At 43.0% G+C, this 22,414-nt stretch overlaps 1 protein-coding gene across 2 annotated transcripts in view; it reads left to right on the top strand.

The window, feature by feature from the left end:
- Positions 1-11,941: 11,941 nt before the first annotated feature.
- Positions 11,942-22,414, top strand: part of CUL3 (cullin 3) — a 55,138-nt gene continuing 44,665 nt past the window's right edge. The window contains exon 1 of one of the 2 annotated variants that reach the window (XM_079975866.1): positions 11,942-12,401. In XM_079975866.1, coding sequence (XP_079831992.1) covers positions 12,336-12,401 — 66 coding nt within the window. In that variant the 5' untranslated portion in view covers positions 11,942-12,335. The remainder of the gene's footprint in view (positions 12,402-22,414) is intronic. The other variant, XM_079975868.1, reaches the window with a different exon arrangement.

The following is a 22,414-nucleotide window of genomic DNA, read 5'->3' as shown; positions in this document are numbered from 1 at the left end:
TAGGGAAAATTGACAGGGGTTCCATATCAGATTTCTGTAGCAGATCTGGAGACAGAAGAAAATTCTTAACAGATTCTAAAGGCTGTCTTTTGGATACATTAAATTGCTATAAATGGTGCATTTTAAGAGGCCTTGCATTTAATGTTTTATACCTCATAACTACAGGAATATTATAAAACACACATCAAACGGGTATCTTTTTTTAAAGCAAAGGATTCTATGCTTTTGACATGCAATCTAGTACATAGACCCATTTGATTATTTTATATAACCACACAGGTGGCCAACCAGAATTCTGAGGACTGTAAGTCCTTGGACTAATTTCATGCAGGTGGCAAGGAGGGGGGTGGAAATACAGTGGAATGTGATCCATGCAGGAGGCACGTTTGCAACCCGCAGTGTTCACAACCCGCAGCGTTTGCAGCCCGCAGCGCCGCATCTGCGCACCGAAAACACGCAACCTGAAGAGTCTGTAACCCGAGGTATGACTGTATGGGGTACCAGAAACAAAGGGAGGTGAGAAGAAAGGGATAAAGGCATTGGAAAGAGAAAGGTAAAACAATGGGATGGCTTCACCTACCTTTAGCTCTGGTCCCACCTCTCATCCAGGAGCACCCCAGACAGCGTATCTGCTTCTTCAGTGGGAGCGCAAGCTGTTATGTATTGAAGTTCTCACCCTGGCCACCAGGAGTATCATGTATATAGTTTTCACTCAGGTCCACGTCAGTTACTTTAGGCGGGAAAGCCTGGGTTGTTGTTGCTACAATGTTGACAGCCGGCTGCCTATAAAAGAAGGCCGGCTGAGCTGTTTGCTGTTCAGTTCTGTTCCAGCTTACAAATAAAGAGGTGCTTTGGAGAAATCGCTGTGTCGTCTGCTATGTCTTTCTCAAACCCGGGACCCACCCTCCTACAGTGCCTCCATCTTGTCGGGATTCAAGCTATGCTTATTTTCCCTCATTCATCCCACCACAGTATCCAGGGCCCACACAGCCTCTCCTGATTCAGATGTTATCAAGAAACAGAGCTGAGTGTCACCAGCGTGCAGATGCCACCTTGCCCCCAAACTCCTAATGACCTAATGTTACCACCGAATAGGGCCAAGAAAGGTAAACCTGAAACAGTTCATTGGCATGATTAAATCGTCTGACATGTTTTTAGTACCTTCGTTGGGCAAGCAATGGCAAGTTCCTCTATATAAAAAGGAAAGGTGCTTCCAAAACATTGACACAGCATACACTCCTTTGTCTGAGTTTCCTGGCTTAAAAAGAAGTAGAATCATCATTATTCCCTCTAGTAACTCCCCACTCTCTAGACCCCCACCCCCGCTATACCAATAAAGCACTCGGTTCTTGAGGCTGGGTTCTCTGGCATTGTCTGGCACTGGGAGGGGAAAGATCCTTTATCCTTTCCCACCTTCTGAAACCTTCCATGCAAACCCTGAACAGCATTCCAAAGCTACTGTTCCAGCCCAGCTGGAGCCCTGCACAAGACAATTCCTGTTTGGGGCTGGAGCTATTTGTCTTGCTGGTTTCTCCTTGTATATTCATGTTCTTAAAAGGTTCGTGAACAGTATAGAAGGAAAGCTGCGTCCTCCTTGCTCATCTTCTACAGAAATAACTAATGGATGTCTGCACGCATTAATGTGAACACAGCTATAAAAGCAATCAACAGCTGGAGTTGGTTTGGCGAGTTTGTATTCCACCCCCCACCCCTTGCTAGAAAGATTCATGTGTTAGATTCCTTCAGTACTCCCTGGGGTTCCTTCTCTGCTCTGGGTTAAAGACTACAGAGGAATCACTCTGTTAAAGCTGACTCAGCAGTCCTCTGCCCATTCCTTTCCTTCAGGGTCTCTTTTAGTGTTACTTCCCTTAAAGGTTGCCCCGCAACAGCTGTTCAGCTTCCCCACAATTCTTTCCACTAGAATCTTACTCAATGTTGCTCAGGTTTAAGTTTTGCAATAATATTACCTGTGATAACCAGTCATTGGTCAGGCTGGGGCTACTACCCCTAAACCTCTTAACTGTGGCATTGTTGAGTAAATTGGATTACTCCAGAGACAGAATGACTGAGGACTGTGAAATGCAGGCACTATAGCATATCTGTATGTGGTCTTGAAACATCTTGCAGAGAAGGGTGGAATTAAAAAGAAGACTACTGTCACCACTTAAAAGAGAGGTGATTAGGATGCTGCGTTAAGGGATTTGCCTGAAATTGTGTGATCAAGCTGAAGGTCTGAAGAGGGCTTTTAAGTGTGTTCTATTAGGCACACTTAGAAACCTCCCTTCCAGCAGGAATCCTGGCTTAGTGGGATTTCCCATTTGGGAGAGAGCTTCTAAGTGTTTTCAGTAGAAAATGGAACACACTTTTTCCTTGAAGAAAAAGTGGGCTATAAATGTAACAGATAAGCAAACAATGAAGAGCAAATACAAGGGTGGGGGGGATATGGAGATCAGTATAGTGGTACCTCAGGTTAAGTACTTAATTCGTTCCGGAGGTCCGTACTTAACCTGAAACTGTTCTTAACCTGAAGCACCACTTTAGCTAATGGGGCCTCCTGCTGCCACTGCGCCGCCGGAGCACGATTTTTGTTCTCATCCTGAAGCAAAGTTTTTAACCTGAAGCACTATTTCTGGGTTAGCGGAGTCTGTAACTTGAAGCGTATGTAACCTGAAGCGTATGTAACCTGAGGTACCACTGTAGTTTAAATGATAACACTGATAAAAATGTTAACATAGTAAAAAAGGAAAACAAAAAAAAATTACTATAGGTTCCAGATGAGCCTCTTTAATGACAGCATTTTCCCACTGGGAGACCACCATTGAAAAAAGCCTCTCTCTCATAGACTCTCTCTGTTATGTCAAGAGTGAAGGAACACTCATAGAATGGCCTCTGTTGATGATCTTAAGGCCTGAGTAGATACATATGTGAAGAGGTGATCCTTCAGATCCAGGAGATCTGAAGCTGCGTAAAGATTTATAGATCAAAACCAGCACTTTGAATAGGCTCTCCCTGAGAAGGTCAGAAAAGGCTAAACTACAAACCCCTAACAAGGCAGTATAACCTGATGCACTGAGGAACAGCTTGAGTTTACACTACATATAGATAAAACAGAGCCTTAGCTTATTACACCTAATAGATACCAACACAGAGCTTAGAGGGGCTTAAAGAGGAACAAGTGTAAAAAGATTTTAAATGGAACGTAAATGGAGCCACAGCTTCCTTTCTGTTTCAGAGTTAGTTCCTGGGAATTCTTAAAGGGGTTGGCAAGCAACCTCCCTTGATTCCACTGCATTATGGGAAATATTAAGTCCTTAAGGTAGGCTGGCAATTCAAAGAGGGAAATGAAAGGACTGGCAGGAGGCGTATAATATTCCTAATTAACATGGAGGGCTAAATTAAATGACATTTGCGAGTGAGAGATTATTTATGAATAGGGAAGGCACCCGTTCATCCAGTTTCAGCATCTACTGGTAAAGAGATCACGTCACCTGACTGGTTTTAAGCAGGCTAACCAAAGTTTATATACTCAGGTATATTGAGATGTCCAATCTCAATGTTATGTACTGGACATTGTTTTCCATTGTTTATAGGTTTTTATTGAATTTTTAATAGAAACAAGGAACACCATCAAACAAGACATAACAAAGCATAATAAAACAAAATACTTACTTTATAGGAATATGGGGAGTGGAAGCACGCGGTGGAATGTGTGGCTGACAGTGCAGACCAACCCAGTGTGTTCATTCATTTATGCAAACAGATCTGTACATGGAGTCCCCATGTCTGAAAGTTTTCCACCTTGCTTGTACTTTTGCTTCTCACAGTCATGTTTGTAATTAATTGTCACACCTTCTGTCCATTGTACAATCAAACTTAAATATGCATACCTTAATTCAGGTCAAGGTGTGCATGTACAAAAGTAATTGTAGAATGGACAGAAGACGTAACAATTAATTTTAAACATGTATGCCTTGACCTGAATTACTACATACGAGTGAGAAATTTTTAGGTGGGAGCTGTTAACTTGTACTTCAAGCAACAGTTTCCTCTGTCGTATATTAAGTTGCTTTCAATTAATGGTTTTCAATAGTGGTTTCCTTTGCTACGTGATAGGTAAGTGTTAACATTAAAAGCATATTCAAATCACATGCTTAGGACTAGTCATACCTCAATGAAGCAGCCATGGGGGCTCCCAATCTGGAAGCTCCTTGGTGAAAAAGGTGGGATATAAATGCAAAAAATAAAATAAAATAAAGTTGAAGAAATAGACTTCTCTTTCCTGACTGTGCAACTAAGCCCATTGGATACTCCTTGCAATCTGTCAGTCAAAGCCTCCTGACTAAGCAGGCTCTAAATATCAAAATGGTGCCAATATTCCGTTCTCCCTCACTTTCAAGTATCTAAAGATACTACATGTCATTTCTACACTTGATGTGATGCTCCTCGTGAATTGCATTTTCCCAACAAGTCTCCCATAGGTTAGCTTGATCTTGTAATGTTTGGGCATCATCCTAAGGCATCATTCTATCTTTTTTCCTTCGGTCTCTCAAGCCAGCTTTCCATTCAATTTGAAAATGTAAGTCGTGGTTAAGCTGAGACATATATATATATATATATATATATATATATATATATATATATATTTGAGGTACATGCACAGATGACAGCTTCAATGAGTAGGTGTTTGGTGTGGGGAAGCAAATCAGACAATGTGCATTGGGCAGATACGTCCCCACTCCACCTCTGGTGTTTACAGCAAGGACACAAAATGATGTGACACACAATGGGGAAAATGATGCCATTGCTTTTTAAACCATCCATGTGTATTTAGCCTTAGAGGTGAGGAAGAGAGTGGTAGCTGAATGACCACTGTTGTGACTGACCTCCCTCATGCAATTTTGGCACAAAAGCACTTCGGAAGGCCATAATCTTCCTGTTACCTCATCCCAATGGAAACTGAACTTGGAAAAGTATTGAACTCTTGGAACTCTTGGAACTCAGTGGTGCACTGAGTGCTATTGATATCACCAGGAACCAAACCTTCATTGTACAAAATGACCCTCTTACAGCACAATCCTCCACATGTCTACCTGGAAGTGCTACTATGTTCTATGAAGCTTACTCCCAGGTAAGTGATCATAGGTTTGCAGCTTTAGTTATCAGCCAAGCAATCAATGGATTCATAAATCTTTCTATGGCACATTGCCCTCACAGTTGTACTGCATGGTAGGTCATGCCTTTGCAAATAGCCTTCCAGTTCATCCAGGTTTCTAATTAACCATGTGCATTGGATCTTTAGAATATATACCGGTAAACGATGCAGCATTAACTTCATGTAGGCTCTAGCAGTGATGTGTTTTCATGTGTAGGTGTGTCATTAAAAGGCTTCCTTGAAGGACAACTTTGTGATGTAAACATAAGATGGGCGAGTCCTTAAATGAGCAGTGGCACCAATGCATTATGATAAGCTAGTTGTTTGTTTACAGTTCTCTGTCCTGGCAAACTGATGTCTTCAACTGCACTAGATAGAAGCTTGAAATAATTCTGCTGCACAGGCAGAAGCAACACTCGGAAGTTGACCACAGGCCAGCAAACGCCACAATAAATCCAGCAACAAAAAGTGGTCCCGGAGACAGCCCCAAGTGGTGTCAAAAATTCCCTCTTGTACCCCAATATTCCTACACTATTTGGGGAGCGAAGTCCTTGGTTGGGCCACCCTGCTGAAGTCAAGAAGTATATTTTCTTCCTTCTCTGTGGTTGGGAGATGTTCTTCAGCCCTATCCACCGCTGACGGTTTAGCCACCTGTCCAGCAGAAATATCTGTTGCTTGACTTTTGCTGCGTTATTTGGCATAGGCATAGTAAACCATGTATAAACGGCTGCTGAGGCTAAGCTAGGAAGTAGGAAGGGAATAGAAACACCTGTGTGAGGAAGTCATAGAACATGGCATGCCGACACCAAGAGGCAAACTCCACCCATCTGTTTCAGTGCTACAGATTTTCTCTGGCTAGACTTGTTTTAAAAGTGTGTCATGGTGTAATTATAACATCCTTGTGATCCTAAGCCTTTCCTTTCAAGGTATACTAAATGGCAGCAAGCCACCAGGGATTATTCAGGATATGGTAGACACCTAGTAGAACAAGATCTGGTAGAATAAGGAGGATGCTGTTTTTCTTCAGCTTGGCTTGTTGAATTAAGTCAATAAAACCAGGGCATGAGGCACCAATAAAGATGATATATACCATCTAGCATAGATTTGTGCATACATATACTGTATATATCCAACTGGATCTATGAGAGTTGGAGCGTCATCCTATACATGCTTTCTTGGATGTAAGTCCCACTGTGTTTGATGCAACATTTTCAATTGCCCAGGGGACTGAAACTTGAAGTGATTTGCACATTTACAGCTATTTTATGATTTAGCATATATTATGCTGAAAATTAGGTAAAGAGATTTTTATAGTTTCTCTTTTCAAAGTGACATTTGTGCACAAAAATACCTACAATCTGTAAAGGGGGGAAATCATAGCTACCGTCAAAGTGTCCCAAAGTGTACATGCATAATGGTAACAACATTTCTTGAGAAACTAACAATACAATTCTATGCATTTTTGAGAACAATTAACTTTTATTACACGGTCACAGAACTGATAAAACCAATTGAAACTCAAAAGTCATAAAACTCCAACAGTTATACAGAAACAAACTAATATACAATTAACCTAAGAAAATCCCTTGCAGCAGAAAAAAGGAATCTAGCAACTGTTACTGTTATTATTTTATTTATGTCAGCCAATAAGTAGGCCAATTTATAATTCACAAGTCCTTCCTGGATATTTTAGTAGAATGGGAGTGAAAAATTTGTTTCACCCATCTCTGGAAAAGTATCATTTGAAAACAACATGTCTTAATGTTTCTATTGCTCTATTCCAGGCATAGGCAAACTCAGCCCTCCAGATGTTTTGCAACTAAACTCCCATCATCCCTAGCTAACAGGACCAGTGGTCAGGAATGATGGGAGTTGTAGACCCAAAACATCTGGAGGGCTGAGTTTGCCTATGCCTGCATAGGGTCAGAGCCATTCAATATATGGAGTACTCAAAACAATTGCCACACAGTACAGCAGAAGGAGGACATTTAAATCATATACATGTTTACTCAAAAGTAAGCCCCACAATGCTCAAGGGATCCTGCTTCCAGGTAGGTATGTACAGGACTGCAATCTAAATGCATTTGTTAAACAATATATACTTATATATCATTTTCTAAGAACAATTGCAAGACAGCACAAAATGGAGAAAATGAAAATAATTAATGTGATAGGGAAGAAGAACTGCTTAGCATATTACAGGGATCACCAATGCAGCATTCACAGGAACCATTACCCCCTCTGGTACCTATGAAAGATCTTAGTAAATATCCACTCAAAAATATTTTGCTCTTCCTGCTCAGTTTGTGTTTGCACTGAGTCAGTTTCTTCTCCATTGAACATGTCCCTTAAACATGTACACACTTTACTGGAGGCCAGAATTGGACACCCACCCTCCCATCTCTTCTGAACTGAGGAGACGTGCAAAGAGCTTCTCTTTCTGATTGTGTGTGGTAGTGGCTGCCTTTTCCCTCATTGATGGGGCAGCTGATGGGGGGCATGTCCACAGAATTCTGAAGTCCTGTCTTTTTGTTTGATTTAGTCATATGCCACTTTTCCACAATGAGCTGTGTCCTACTGCAAACGTTCAAAGCATCAGTATACAGAGCACTGGGAAACATGCAAAATACAGAAGATGACGGTTAAATTAAAAGATGACAAAAATCAACCATGTGGCAAAAACAGTATAAATTCCATATTACAAAAAAAAAACCCTTAACAATCTAGTCTTAAGCACATAAATACAAAGCAAAACAAGTCAACCAACAATTAAGTTTCTGGTACCAGTTTTGCTGTACTCCAAGCAGCCTGGCTTAAATACAGTTCAGAGGGTAGATGGCATCCGCTTGTTAAGATAGGGCAGGTATTATGCCATAACCCCATGACCCTGGCCTGGTTCCCACAGCACATTATCAAAATTCCAGTGTGGAGGCAAGCTGTCTAACAGCTTGTTATGTTGATGCCTTTTTTGGTGGCAGTAATAAGAGCATGATATGCAATCTCTGCAAAATAATACTTATAGTTCTATTGCATGGCATACAGAGCAGTTTCAGCTGAGGTGTGCCAGCTTGGTGTGACCTGTTGGTTACAATATACTGTTTGTTTACTTTCTGCAACTGTGATTTTCTATTTGTGTGTATTTAGGTTATGAGATTTGGATCATTGTTCTTTCACTGGTGGGTCAGGAGTTCGAAACAGATCATGTAGGATATCCTGGCAGTTGGGGGGTTGTGTATCCACACCTGCCCAATGATGTTGTGGGTGGGTGTATACCAAGATCACAATCACTACTTCATTCTTGATTCACCTGGGGCATGTGTAGGAAGGAAGAGGCATGGGTAACCTAATCAAAATGTGTACCAAGTAACCACACCTTCACAGACCACAGAATCTAGAATTTATCTAGATTGAAAACAGCACGCTGAGGACGAGCATGAGCAATTTTGAAAATGAATATTTTCTGGAATGAAATATTTTCTGGAATGAAAATAAAATATATTGCGCTACAAACGGGTCAGTATATACACACAAACTGTAGAGTCATGTTCCCTTAACATAGTTTAGCTAGACCTTTGCATCCATAACCCATCAACCAGAGTAATTGAAGGGTGGTAAAGGGCTGGAATTCCTCCTGCTCTTCCAATGTACGCTTATAAGTTATGAGGAGATTGTGATTCACATTTGAGATAACAAACAGGAAACCAGGCAGAGGTAGTTAGTTATTATGAGTTATTTAAAGCAGACATCGGAGGTGTGATCTTGAATATGCACCCTCAGATTCAAATAACAGGAAGCTAGACTTTGTATATGTATAATGAACAATGCTGAGTTACAAACACTCAAATATACATTTAACTTCAGGCAAAATAATGTTTTCACTGCAGTTAATGCTGCACATGTGAATAATATGATGCATACCTATCCATCTTCACAAGCCTGAAGGCTGCTTATTTACAAAGTTCTTATTGTCTAAAATAATTGGCACTGGAGCTCAAATCTGCTGGACGTCAATCTCTCTGCCCTATCATCTGGCCCTATCATCTCACTCTAGTTTAGCCTTCCACAACATGGTACCCTGCAGATATTTTAAACTACAGGAAAACAAAGTTGATCACTGGTGTGTTCTTGACAGCCTACTGACTGTCACAGAAGTGACTTCCAAATAATAGGGTATATGGCTACAGTGCATTGTATCCAATGTTACTCCCACTCCGAGTAGACACATTGAAAATAATGGATATGACTCACTTGGTTGGATACAACTGGTATAAACATGTGACTTCAGAGGTTATATCCAGTAGTGGACTTTGGGCTCTGAAATTTCAGTAGCAACGCTAAAATTTGGTGATTCCCCCCCACCTCTCATGCTCCATTCTACAGCATTGTAGTGGTGCCCCCCTGCAGCCCAACACCCAGTGCTGCTGCACTGATTGAACTAAAACAGCTTCTGTTGTATCAGCTGCTAAAACCCTCTTGAAACCTACCGTATTTGCTATAATCATGACAAACTGTATTTTGAAAAAGGGCCTTCGTATACCAATTCCATCATTTCAAATGTCATACCATCTCCAAGGTGTCTTAGCACTGATATATATCTGAAACAGGCCTACAATCCTTTCTTATCATTTCACTTCATTTCACAAATTATCCAACTCCCAACTGACAAAAATATGTATTTGCTGTTGACCTTAGCAACACCATTCAAAACATTTATGAGAGTCTTCTTTCAATACTGCAAGCTATTAATGTGCATATGGAATAATACTGTTGACTTCCAACAATTTTCACATTCTGAATTTCAATGCAAATTTCAGCCCTCTAGGTTCCTAGTCACTTGAAAAAAAAAAAAAAGCAGCCATGTTGGTCTATTAGGGGAAAAAGTCCAAAATAGTACAGCAGTACTATTTCCTGACGTTTTGTTTTAATAAATGTATTTCCATATTGTGGATTTCATTTTGACCTGGCACTCAGTAAACACCTCATTTATCTTTAGACTTGAACTTTTTAGCTCTACACTAGCATGTTGAAATGAATAACAACCTGTTTTTTCAGTCTCAGTATAAAGCCTATTGCAAGCATGACAAAGGAAGGCAAGCTGACCTGTATATATGCTATATGTGGTTTCTACTTACACTGGACGAAATTTTGGTACTTTATTATCTTGACATCTGTGAAAGACTAATGTTCTATGGGTGCGATCATTTAAATTTTGTGCAAAAACAGGAGAAGTTTGAAAAATAATTTGGGGAATGTGCATGAACAAATAGCAGTAGGCAGAAGGCTCAAGCAGACAAGATGAGAGTGAAGACAAAGTCCTGCTGCATCCATGGAAGCTGCCAATCAGAGTTTACAATTAAGATTTATACCCCTTCCTTCAAGCATGCTATCTGGATGGCTTATCATAAAATATTAAAAACACTGTAAGATAACTCATAAATAAAAATAAGCTAAACCTGGAAAATTGGTAAAAGTAGCATTAAAAATACTATCAAAACAATCAGAATAAAACAAAACAAGTTCACTTGAAGCTGGAAAAATCAGAATGGGCACCAGGTGAGCCTCTAAAATTAGGGTGCCACAACTGACAATGTCCCTCTCCCTAGTGGGCTCCCACAACATCTTTAGATGGTGGGAAAACCTGGAGAAAGGCTTTTGATGATGATCTCAAACTATGGGTCTTTTCAGTGGTAGCCCCCTGCACATGGAGGTTCCCCTCCACAGAGGACCCCTATTTACTGGTAGTTTCAGGCAGCTAGTTAAGGTACACCTTTTTAGGTGGGCATTTGGAGAGACCTGATCTGATAAATTGATTAGTTGCTGCTGCTTTTGGTAGATTGTTATTTAGTAAATTGTTATGCAGCTGTTGTTTATTTTAAATGTATGTGTATGTGTGTGCGTGTACACACACACACACACTGCCCAATAAAACATCTAGCCTTTCCTTTTCTTGGGATTAATTCACCCAATCACCTACATGGGCTCTTTTTGCAGCTCCTTCATCTGGTTTGTATTATTCTGTTTTCTGTAATTACCTTATGGTAGACAAGCTAGTGTATTGTCAAGTATTTTCAACAGCTAAAATAAAATATTGTTTCCTAAGTATGCCTGGTTGGGGAAAGTTTTGTTTTCTATTTGCTTATGCAACACAGCTGTATCATAACTAATAAAAGTAGAGATGCCTTGTGGGAGACATTAGGTAGGTGGGCAACCTATGACCCTCCAGGTGTTGAGACATCCCTCAGCATCCCTGACTACCATCGATGCTGACTGGGGCTCTTGAGAATAAGCACGCGTCCCTGGTTCCACGAGGAAAATAGCAGCAGCAGCAGCCACGAATGTGTGTGTGTTTTACATGAGGGCCCAGCAGACGATGTGCCATTTATTCCACCGCCAACCAAACGCCCTTGACCAGGTACTCAAGGCGAATTGGGGCGGGTGAGGCGCTCCAAACCTCCCGAGTGATTTTCTAAGAGAGGCCTCCAGGCAAGCAACGGGTTAAAAGCGGCTTTAACCGAAACAAACGACCAACCGCACTACGTGCAAACCCGAATCACCGCCTCCTGCCGCACGTGACAGCAAAATCTACCCACTCGCCGCCTACTCCTCCGCGCCACCACCCGCCAATCACCAGCACCGCTCGCTCGCCCGCCCGCCTCCTCCAGCTTCCCTAGGGTCAGTGGGAAGAAAGACAACACTGCTTCCCTCTCCCCCCCCCCCCCCGCCGCCCGCCTCCTCTTATCGCGGGAGCCGTTTGGAGCTCTCGCGAGACTTGGCGGCCCCACTCTGCTCCCCCTTCCTCCCTCCTCCCCGCCGGCTGCGCTCCTCCCCTTTCCTCCTCCCTCCCCTCCTCTCTCTCTTGCGCCGCCGCCGCCGCCCCCGCCGGATCTGTCTGTGTCTCTGCGTGAGGGGAGGGGGGGCCTGTTCGGCCCTGCGCACTGAGCGATGTTTGGCCGCCATCGCGGCGGAGAAGGAGGAGGAGGCGCAGGAGGCTGAGGGAGCCGCCACCGCCGCCGCCGCCGCCGCCGCGTACAGACGGCCACTTGGGCCTGCCTCGCCTCAACCTCGCCTCTCCGCCCGCCCTCGGAGTGAAGGTCGCCGCCGCCTGAGGGGGGCTTCTCCCCGGCCCCGTTTCCCTCTCCCCGCCCCTCAGGAAAGGGGGGCTCCGCTCCCGCCGGGCCCGAAGATGTCGAACCTGAGCAAGGGGACCGGCAGCCGGAAGGACACCAAGATGCGGATCCGAGCCTTCCCGGTGAGTGAGGGAGCGAGAGGGACGTCGCGGCGCCGGGCCGGGACCGGGGCCTGGCGACGAGACGAGCCGCCGGCCGCGGCCTTGCGTGCAAGGGAGCCCCGTCTCTTCGTCGCCCGACCTGGCTTGTCTGTGGGGCGGCGGAGGGAGCGGGCCTCGGGCACTGAGGGGAGGCCCTCCGGGGAGCCCCTCAGGAGAGGCTGTCAGCGGGCGGGGAGCCCAAGTTCCCATTCCCAGGAAAGGGAGAGGCAGGTCAGAGGGCCCGGCGGCCCTCCCCCCGCCGCCCCAGGAAAGGGGCTCTGGGGAGATCGCGGCTTTCCTCTCGGGCCCTTGACAATGGCCTGCCTAGTACAGCGCCTGTTATTTAAATAATAATAATGATGACAATAAATTGCGTGAAGGTCTTAACAACACACATATACACACACACACACACACTCGCCCGAAGAGTCCAACGTCATACTAGTTATGTATCAACTTCAAACTTGTTGTGTTTTTTGTTTTTTTTTTGTCTCGCTAGTATCAATAAATGAAGCTGAATATTGTAAGGATTTTGACACCGGACAGTTTTTAGGACATTCCCCCCCCCGTGGGGTTGTCATACGGGGAGGGAGCATTTTCGAGGTGATTTGTACCGTAAATTACCTCATATCTTTCCTGACCGATAGTTGTTTCAGCTGAAGATTGAAAGCCAATGGACACCCAAGATGAAGGCCTGGGTTTGTTTGTTTTTTTTGTAACGTGTAAAGTTTTTGTTTTAAGGATATCTGACTTGCTGATTGCCAAAGTACTGGAGTGTTTATACACATACATATATGCTTAAAAGGAGATGTTTGGTTGTACGTTTTTTAGGCTTGAGCAAAAGTTTTTGTTGCGTTTGAGTCAGGAAACTAGTGGCAAATAATTGTTGCCTTCACAAAGAAACTGGCTCTACCTGTTTATGTGAATGAACTAACAACTGTCACCGTCAGCATTTGATCAACCTGCAGTTCCATTCTCAAAATTAAACTTGTATTTATATATTTTAACTTATTACAGCCCAATCCTATTTACTCAGAAGCCCAATTGAAACCATTAGTGTTTTCTTCCAAGTTAGCATAGTTAGATTAGGAAAATTAACTCTGACAAAGAGCAACAAAACTTGCTTATTATATATTTACCCTATTTTTCAGCTAAGATTGACTCCCTGAATGACAATGTAATAGATTCTGAAGATAAAGAGATCTGTGTTTTTAAATAAAGTGCTGTGTTCTTAGGAGCTGTTGAAAGTACAACATGTTAGTCAAGTTAATTTTGAAATGTCTTAAAGTTGGTTTTGGCTGCCTGAATAGCAGTGGGAGATGCTATCATGATAATCAACAATGACAGTTGCTTACAGTGTTTTACAATTATTCTCTAAGTAAAACATATATTACAAGTGTTTCTTGAAGCCTTTTAAATTTGGATGATGAGATTTATGCATCAAACACTTGGTTGTATATGGGAGTTGAACAGATTGAGAGAAACAAAGTTTGCAGTCAGGGTAAACATTTTTCATTTTCCTTTCTTGCAGATGAGTCTATAAAATGTTAGTGGGTGAAGAATGTTCACACAGCCTTCTCACACAAAGTAGAACATTGTTTTCCCTGTAAAAGTGTTTTTTGTTAGCAGTTGTCATAATTGTGGCTCATTCTAGAAATATATTTTAAAATAGCTATATTTAATGCCTACTTAGTGGGGAGGGTACATAGACATCATGAACTGAAGATAATTAAAATAACCATTGTTAAAGCAAACTAACAGTAGTCTTCAACAGTTTTGGACCTGGGACCGTCCTTTAACTCAAAGATGTACCCAGTTTCTTTGTATTTCCCCCCTTACTACATATGTGCGTTTGTGCATGTTTTTATATGTATGTATTGTGGTAGTGCTGCATTTGCACCCTATCTTGGATCAGACTGATCTGAAACTGAGTCCAACCCACCAGTTGGAGCTAATTTCTAGACAGGTTTATATACAGTGGTACCTTGGTTTAAGAACAGCTTAGTTTATGAACAACTTGGATTAAGAACGCTGCAAACCTGGAAGTAGCCGAACATGTTCCGCTTCCTGTTTAGTGTGTTCCATTTGTAAATTGAGTGGCCCACTGCTATGGGAAAGCACGCCTTGGTTTAAGAACGCTTTGGTTTAAGAACAGACTTCCGGAACGGATTAAGTTCGTAAACTGAAGTACCACTGTATATATAAACTGCCATTCTTTACCATCCAACTTCCAGCAGCAGCAAAACAAAGCAAAAACAACAAAACCTTGCTTTTTACCTTGAGGCATACCTTTTCATGTTTTGGCCTGGAATGGGGAGGGGGAGCATATTTTTAACTCAGCTCTTCAGAATATCGTGGGGAAGGGTTGCATCTAAGTAAGTTGACTGAAGGCTGTCAGTAAGCAAGAAGTTGTCACTGAGCTACTGATAGAAGCAAAGATCTTCAGTACATGGGTACCAAGCATGGTGCAACTTATTCAGCAAAAAAGCAACGTTAGAAAATCAAGAGGAATGACAAAAAGATAGATGCCCACAATTCAAAGTTGAATTATGGGGATAATTAACCACGATCTACACTAGTTTATACATAAAGTATGTACAATGTAGTATTGATCACATGCTGAGACAGCCTTACTTAGTCCATATATTGACTTTGGATTGGGTTGATGAAAGTTTTGAATTTGTGCTAGTGGGTTGTAAAATTTTGTGGACAGAATTAATTGTTGCGTAAGTAGACTTGCATTTGTGCCTTAACCTTCCTTTCCCTTAAATAACACCCCCAACCTGTTCCCAAAATCCACTCCAGAAGGCCTTCTAGCCTTCTGTTCTACTTGTGCACAAACAGCATACAACCCTGTGAGAGACCCCTAATAAAATCTGATGGGTTACACTTAATGACCTATAAAGTGCTTTCTCACCAACTATCTTTTTTAAAAAAAAATAATATTTATTACTTTTAAAACTTACAAAAAGGAAAGAGAAGAAAAAGAAGAAGAAGAAGAAGAGTTTGGATTTGATATCCCGCCTTTCACTCCCCTTCAGGAGTCTCAAAGCGGCTAACATTCTCCTTTCCCTTCCTCCCCCACAACAAACACTCTGTGAGGTGAGTGGGGCTGAGAGACTTCAAAGAAGTGTGACTGGCCCAAGGTCACCCAGCAGCTGCATGTGGAGGAGCGGAGACTCGAACCCGGTTCCCCAGATTACAAGACTACCGCTCTTAACCACAAGAAAAGGAAAAAACAATACAATACAATATAAAAACAATACAAAACACAACATTAACTTAAACAAAACAAAACAAAAACAATTTAAAAACGTACATTGTACCATTTCAGTAGTCTATCTTTCATACCCTTGTTTCATCGACCTCCTCTCACCTCCCTTTTTGTATTCCACTTCTATTAATTGTTTCAGCAATTCCTTTCCATCTTTCTCTATTTTCTGTCATATAAATATCTTAACTTATTTTTACCCTTATTTTCCATTAATACTATAATGCTTATTTATGCTTAACTCCTTATAACATTTCAACTAAAGCCATAAGATTTCATTCCAACATTTTTCTAACACTCAGTAATTTTACAATATTTCTATTTCTGAAAATAAACTTTAAAACTTTTTCCAATCTTCTTCCATCATCTCTTCTCCCTGGTCCTGGATACTGCCAGTCATTCGTCAATTCCAAATAGTCCATCAACCTGGTGATCTTCTGTCCGAGTCCCTTCTGTAGGTCTTCTTCATATTTATACATGCACTTTACTTTGTCTTCTACTGATCTTGTTCTTATTTTCCTTCCTTTGATATTGAAGAGCAGATCTCAGGGAAGCTCCAACCTAGCAGTGCTTTTATTCCTTCTCGACAGGTCAACCAAATCTCCATGGTTAAATCTAAAATCCATAAGGTATTTCAGGACATGTTTCAAAATTCCTCCAAATCCAAAGGCCCCCACAGTTCCAATCTCCTCATGACCCAAGTCCAAATCCCAAAAGTTAGTAAATCCCTGCATGAAGGGATCTGTCCAACTTTCCTTCTCCAGTCCAGGCAGGGCTCCGATCCTCAAAATCTGACTTTTTCTAAAATCAATCATAAAAGGCCTCAACTTATAGCCCTCAATTTGCCTCTGTAAGGCTGGGGCTCCCACTTGTATTACTTTAGGTTCAACAACAGCAACCTTCTCCTTCGCCTTCTCAACAATTTGCCCTGTCAAAGTAGATTCCTGTATCAGATCCTGAATAATTTCTGTATTGATAGTCACTTTTTGTCCCAAGTTATCAATTTTAGTAGTCATGACATCTGTCTTCTTGTGGAGTTGTTCCAACGAGTGACTTATCTTGCATAATGCAATCACTAAAGCTTCTTCTGTCGACATTCTCAAATAGTCCAAGGTCAATCCCTGATTCTCACAGTCTCTTATCTTGCAGCTGGTTCCCCCAGCTCAGCTCTTATAACAGTTTCAAAGGCTCCCTCTAGAGGGAAACAGTTTCTATTTGTGTCAATCCTTTTAAGCACAGTTCAAACAGTAAATATAGTTTCAATTTTCAGTTACTTTTCCTCCTTTTTAAACGCAGAAGAGGACAATGGAAACAATATATTTCTCTTATTTAGCTAACTGTCAAGATACGTTCTGTTCACAGCCAATGAACTTCAAAACGTCAATCTTACTGGCAGAACCCTTTCCAGGTTCAGAGCAGTGGTGATTTAATTTTCAACGCTCTCTCCTGCAGGCTTGCGCGATCCAAAATTTTCCCCCTCTTCTCCTGCTTCCAAGGGGGGTTTAATAGTTTTAATCGATGGAAGTTTAATCCTTTGCGGATGACTTTCCAAGACCTTAGCTTGCAGCGTCTTTGCTTCAATCTATTTACAAAAGGGGAAGGCGGACTTCCTGTTTAAAACCTTCCCGTTTCAGTGCCAAATTAAGACATTTATAGATCCAATTTTCCGTTCTACTCACGGGTAGTTGTTTAAAATCGAATTGTCCACAGGAAAAAGTCAGCGCTCTCCGGCAACAGCAATGCGGCTTCACTCCGTGAAAGAAGCAATCAATTCGAAGCACCGCGCCGCTCACCCCACGTCGCTCCGGATCCCTGAAACCGGGTCTCCCCGCGAGTAGGGGAGGCGCAAAAGGTGCCAGCCGAATCCCAGGTTCACAGGCTTCTCCCGCCTGTGATTTTTAGTGGGTCTCCGCCTTCGCCGTGGTGGCCAGACCCTGTTTCCACGGAGTAAATTCCTCCCGATCAGAGGAATTCCGCCATTGCCAGAGGCGCTAACCCGGAAGTCTCTAACCGACTTTATCATTCATAGGGGAACACACTGAGAGAAAGCATATTTTTCTTTGGGAGTTAAGGGATCAACTGACCTAAGTTCAATATAGTAATTGAACAGGTCATTATATTGATCACAATGTCTGCTTTTTAATTCAGTGCCTGTTATGTGATCTTAATGTCTGTTAAATGTCAAATGAAGTAAAGTAGGATATAGATGTAATAAATAAAAGTTCTTTTGCTCCAACAGAAATTTGGACAGATTTTGAAAACCTCTCCCCTATAGCAAAGCAATGCAGTATCAGAAAGTTTAGGAAATGGTTGGGGCAACATCCAACTGTCCTTCTACCAAGAGTGATCTTGGTGTCCTAGCTCAGTTTCCCAACCTTTTCCTGACCATGGCCCTCTTCTGACCTTGTTTCCTTCCTGTTTCCCCCCCATGGGTGTAGCCTGGGGGGGCAGTTGACTCCAATAAGTAAAAATCAATATAAATATGATGTTCTACCCCCCCCCCCAACAAAAGCGCGCCCCCCTAATAAAATTCTGGCTATGCCCATGCCCCCCTCATCCTACTGGTAGAAAGGTAGCTATTTAAATGTTTTATTTGTAAACAGAACCTGTTTTATTTATAATTTTTATTATTTATACAAAATACAATTACATAACATGATAGGAATATAATGAAATATTGTTGAGGCAGAAAAACATAGAATCATGGAGCTGGAAGGGGGCCCCAAGGGTCATCTTTCTAGTATAACACTACACAGTGTAAGGAAACTCAGCTAAAGCATCTATTACAGATGGCCATCCAATCTCTGCTTAGAAACCTCCAAGGAGGGAGAGTGCAGAACCGCCTGAGGAAGATCCATCTTCCATGTAGTATAAAAAGTAAACAACACTTATTTGACCTCAATTATTTGACACAGAGGAGAAAACCTACAGATAAAAGTCCAAAAGGCGTGCAGGGAGTTCTGTATATAGGAGAATTTTAAAAAGCAAGTTCTCCTCACTGACCTGGTGCAAAAAGATCTTGTCATCTGGAGGAGCACTGGCTGCCTAGATAAAACACTATACCCTCCACACCTTTACCTGGGAATAAGGCCCACTGAATTCAGTGCAACTTTCTTCTGAGTAGACACTTCTTTACTAGATGCAAGTCAGCAGCACCAGATGACTCCACTCGGCTAGGCGCTGGGGTGGATTGCACCCTGCATCTTGCAGAGTCAGGCCCAGGCTGTCACCAGGCCCAGCACTGGCAGCAGCAGCAAGCAGCTCCAGCTCACCCATTGCCACGCCACCACCGCACTCACCTGACCTGGGGATTTTGGATTGCGGGCTCTACTGGTCAAAATTGGAGCCTCAGTGATCGCCCCCTCTCGCCGGAAACACTCCAGGACTTATCCAAGAAAACACACATGGCAAAAAGGAGCTCTAGGCCCTGGTGGGCCAACCCCTCACCCGCTTGTGATTGGCCAGGCTGATAGCCAGCCAATCAGAACTATTTTCTTTCTTTTTAAAAGAAGGTTCCCCCCCTTCACTGCTCACATTCCTCTGTGGCTTCCTAGCCTCGTGCTGTGCACCCCCTTACACAATTTTCACCTGTGGCCCCCTTGGATTATCCTGGCCCCTGGTTGGGAAACACTGCCCTAGGTGATGGTTAAATCTAGCCATACTTGTTTGTTTCCCCCTTGCCTGCCTCTGCATAGGCTCCTTATGTGGTGCTTTTCTACAAGATTTCCTTCTGCACCCACCTCAGGCAGGGACTTTAGTGACAGTGGTAACTTTTCCCTGTAGGGCAGGGATTGTAAACCTGCTGCCTGCTGCCAACAAATGCTTTTACCAGTGCCCTTGGGCAGAGGCCTCAGACTCTGTGAAATGGGAGTCAGTGTGAGGTGGCCACCTTGTATTTTTTCCCTGGTGCTGAGAATTGCTTCCTGTTGCTATTGGACAGAGACAGTATCAGTGTGTTTGTAAAAAAATAATATTGTGTGATCTCCACAGTAAGGACTAGCAGGACATAGATGGCTTCCCATAGTAAACATAAGGATGTCATGGGTGGGGATCTCCTATTGTGTGTTATGCCATGCTCCCCATGGCAGCCATTTTGTGTTATACCACAACCTCACCCCAGCAGTTGATTTGTTATGGGAACCCTCATCACTCTTTCAAAATTCAAAAGTTGTCCTCTGATCCAAAAAAGTTGGTGATTCCTGCTATAGGGAGTGGCCAAGTCAGACAGCAATAGATATAGGTATATTGTTTAAATTACCGTATTTTTCGCCCTATAGGACGCACTTTTTCCCCTCCAAAAATGAAGGGGAAATGTGTGTGCGTCCTATGGGGCGAATGCAGGCTTTCGCTGAAGCCTGGAGAGCGAGAGGGGTCGGTGTGCACCGACCCCTCTCGCTCTGCAGGCTTCGTGGACCTCTCCGCAAGCAGCGGGAGCGCTCCCGCTGCTTGCGGAGAGTTGCTTGCATGCAGAAGCCTGCGCGCGCTGAGCTCAGCGCGTCCAGGCTTCGCGGACCTCTCCGCAAGCAGCGGGAGCGCTCCCGCTGCTTGCGGAGAGTTGCCTGCATGCCGAAGCCTGCACGCGCTGAGCTCAGCGCGTCCAGGGTTCGCGGACCTCTCCGCAAGCAGCGGGAGCCAGCGCTGGGCTCCCATGGCTTGCAGAGAGCTGCCTGTTTGGGGGCTGGGGCGGGGGAAGCTCGGGCCTCCCCCGCCCCAGCCCCGTGCCTGGGGGGGGGAATAATTTTTTCCCCTTTATTTCCCCCCCAAAAAAACTAGGTGCGCCTTATGGGACGGTGCGTCCTATAGGGCAAAAAATACGGTAAAGACTTTGTGTCTTACATAAATATTTTGTATACAAGGACACTGCAAAATATTGCAAATTGGTGTAAGCATATTTTATGCAGCAGTCCTACTAGAAGGTGAGAATTCTGTTTTTGAGCCCATTGTTCACTGCCTAATCCCTTTCAGCCTCTTTCTTTGTGAGGTACCCAATAGCCTACTTCAGGAGATATATTTGTAGTTTGTTTCACATTTTCAGTTTGAATAATGATGCATTCTCTGTTTGATAGAGGTGGTGACCAATTCATCTAAATGAAATTTCAGCAAGTGTTTGTTGAGTTTCCCAGTTGGTAAATGATGCAGCCTTGCAATTCTGAACCCCACATCTGGTTGGAGGGAGTTAGAAAGAAACAACAATGGCTCTTCAGTAGGGAAGAGCTTCGCCAGCAGAGACACATAATCTGCCATTGAGGGACCCTGCTATGCCTTCATATACTTAGATCTACCACTGGCGGTCTTTCTACCAGTGGTAGCAGGCATTAGGCCCCAAAATAGGAGTTTCTGGGACAGGACATAGGCAGCCTTGGATTCAAGGTTCTTTCATTCATTCAAGAGGCCCTAAATTGTATCCTGTGTGTCTGGTATTGGTGTAACTATTTCACACACACAAACAGATCAAAAGAGAGGTAAGTCCACCCCCCCCCCTTCTGTTCTGGCTGGTGTGTTTGTTTGCAGGAGTTTAGAAGTGCTGATAGATTCTGGAACTTTGCACACATCCCAATCACATTTAAGGTTGAACTCCTAGTCACAAACTAATCACAGGCCTTGTCTTTTACCATACTTGCTTGTTATGGTGGTGGGGGCAAGACTTCAGTGTGCAGTAGGAGGGTATTCTTGTTGCAATTATTATTGTGCTGTCTCGGGGTGGGTTACAACAATTTAAAAATACAAGATTAAAATATGTTAAAGCAAATTGCTGTTGGTAGAATAGGTGGGTCTTAAAAACAGAGTTCTGTTTGAAGCATGTTGTCATTATAACACTCAATCCTGTGCTCAGTCTGGCATTTTGTCCAATTAGATAATGCATCTGTAATAAGGGTTGACAAAAGGTGCTTTCAACTGCTTTCAAAAATCTCCATACTAAAAAAATCACTTATTTTATTTCAGAGTTGTCTGTTTTTCAATAACTTTTCCCATTTGTTATAATTGAGACTGTAAAATTGTGCTAAGCTATATGTGGTGAGGCAGCCAAGTATGTTTATTTGCATACCTGCCCCATTCACAGGAAGCAAGAAGGTCTACTTTTTACCCCCACAAAATGTAGATGCCAGGAATCAAACTTCCTACACACTGCTGTTTGGAGAACTTTTGTCACGGGCCTGGCTCACATTGGAGCCAAGCTTGGCGAAAAGAGCCTGAAGGGATGCAGGGTTCAGGATGTAAGGTATGGGAGGAGGTAGAGTTCAGCTGCTTTCAGCTATAAACTTTTTGCTGGAAAATGTAGATTCTTATCACCATACATTAAGGCAATGGATGTAAAGAAATTTTTTTGTTGCTGTCATGTCTTGTGTGGCCCTTAACAGGAGCCCACAAATCCTAGTTTACCTTAGTAGGTCACATGCATGGAGGTGTAATCCTTGACATTGCTGCCCTTTCCAGCTTCAAACTTGCCACAGTGGAGGAAAGAGTTGTTCCCACTTCAGGCCCCAAGTTTTGTCCTCCTCTTGGGCTTGGAGTTGGAGCTAAATAGGGGATTGTCCTTGCAATTGCATTGTTTTTTGGAGGGCCTCTGGTATAGCACAAATGTGGAGATAGCTTCTCCCCTCCCCACATCCCCAGCTTTAAACTCAAGAGAGCTTAAACTCAAGGGGTTTGTGTATGTTGTGTTGTGCTTACAAGAACTCATCATGGTAATTGGAATTGTGGACCCTTGGCAAGCCTCAAATGT

The sequence above is a fragment of the Podarcis cretensis genome, assembly GCF_951804945.1.
Source record: "Podarcis cretensis genome assembly, chromosome: 5".
Classification (NCBI taxonomy): Eukaryota; Metazoa; Chordata; class Lepidosauria; order Squamata; family Lacertidae; genus Podarcis; species Podarcis cretensis.
The sequence above is the reverse complement of the archived record's forward strand: the minus strand, read 5'-3'. Positions and strand labels throughout refer to the sequence as shown.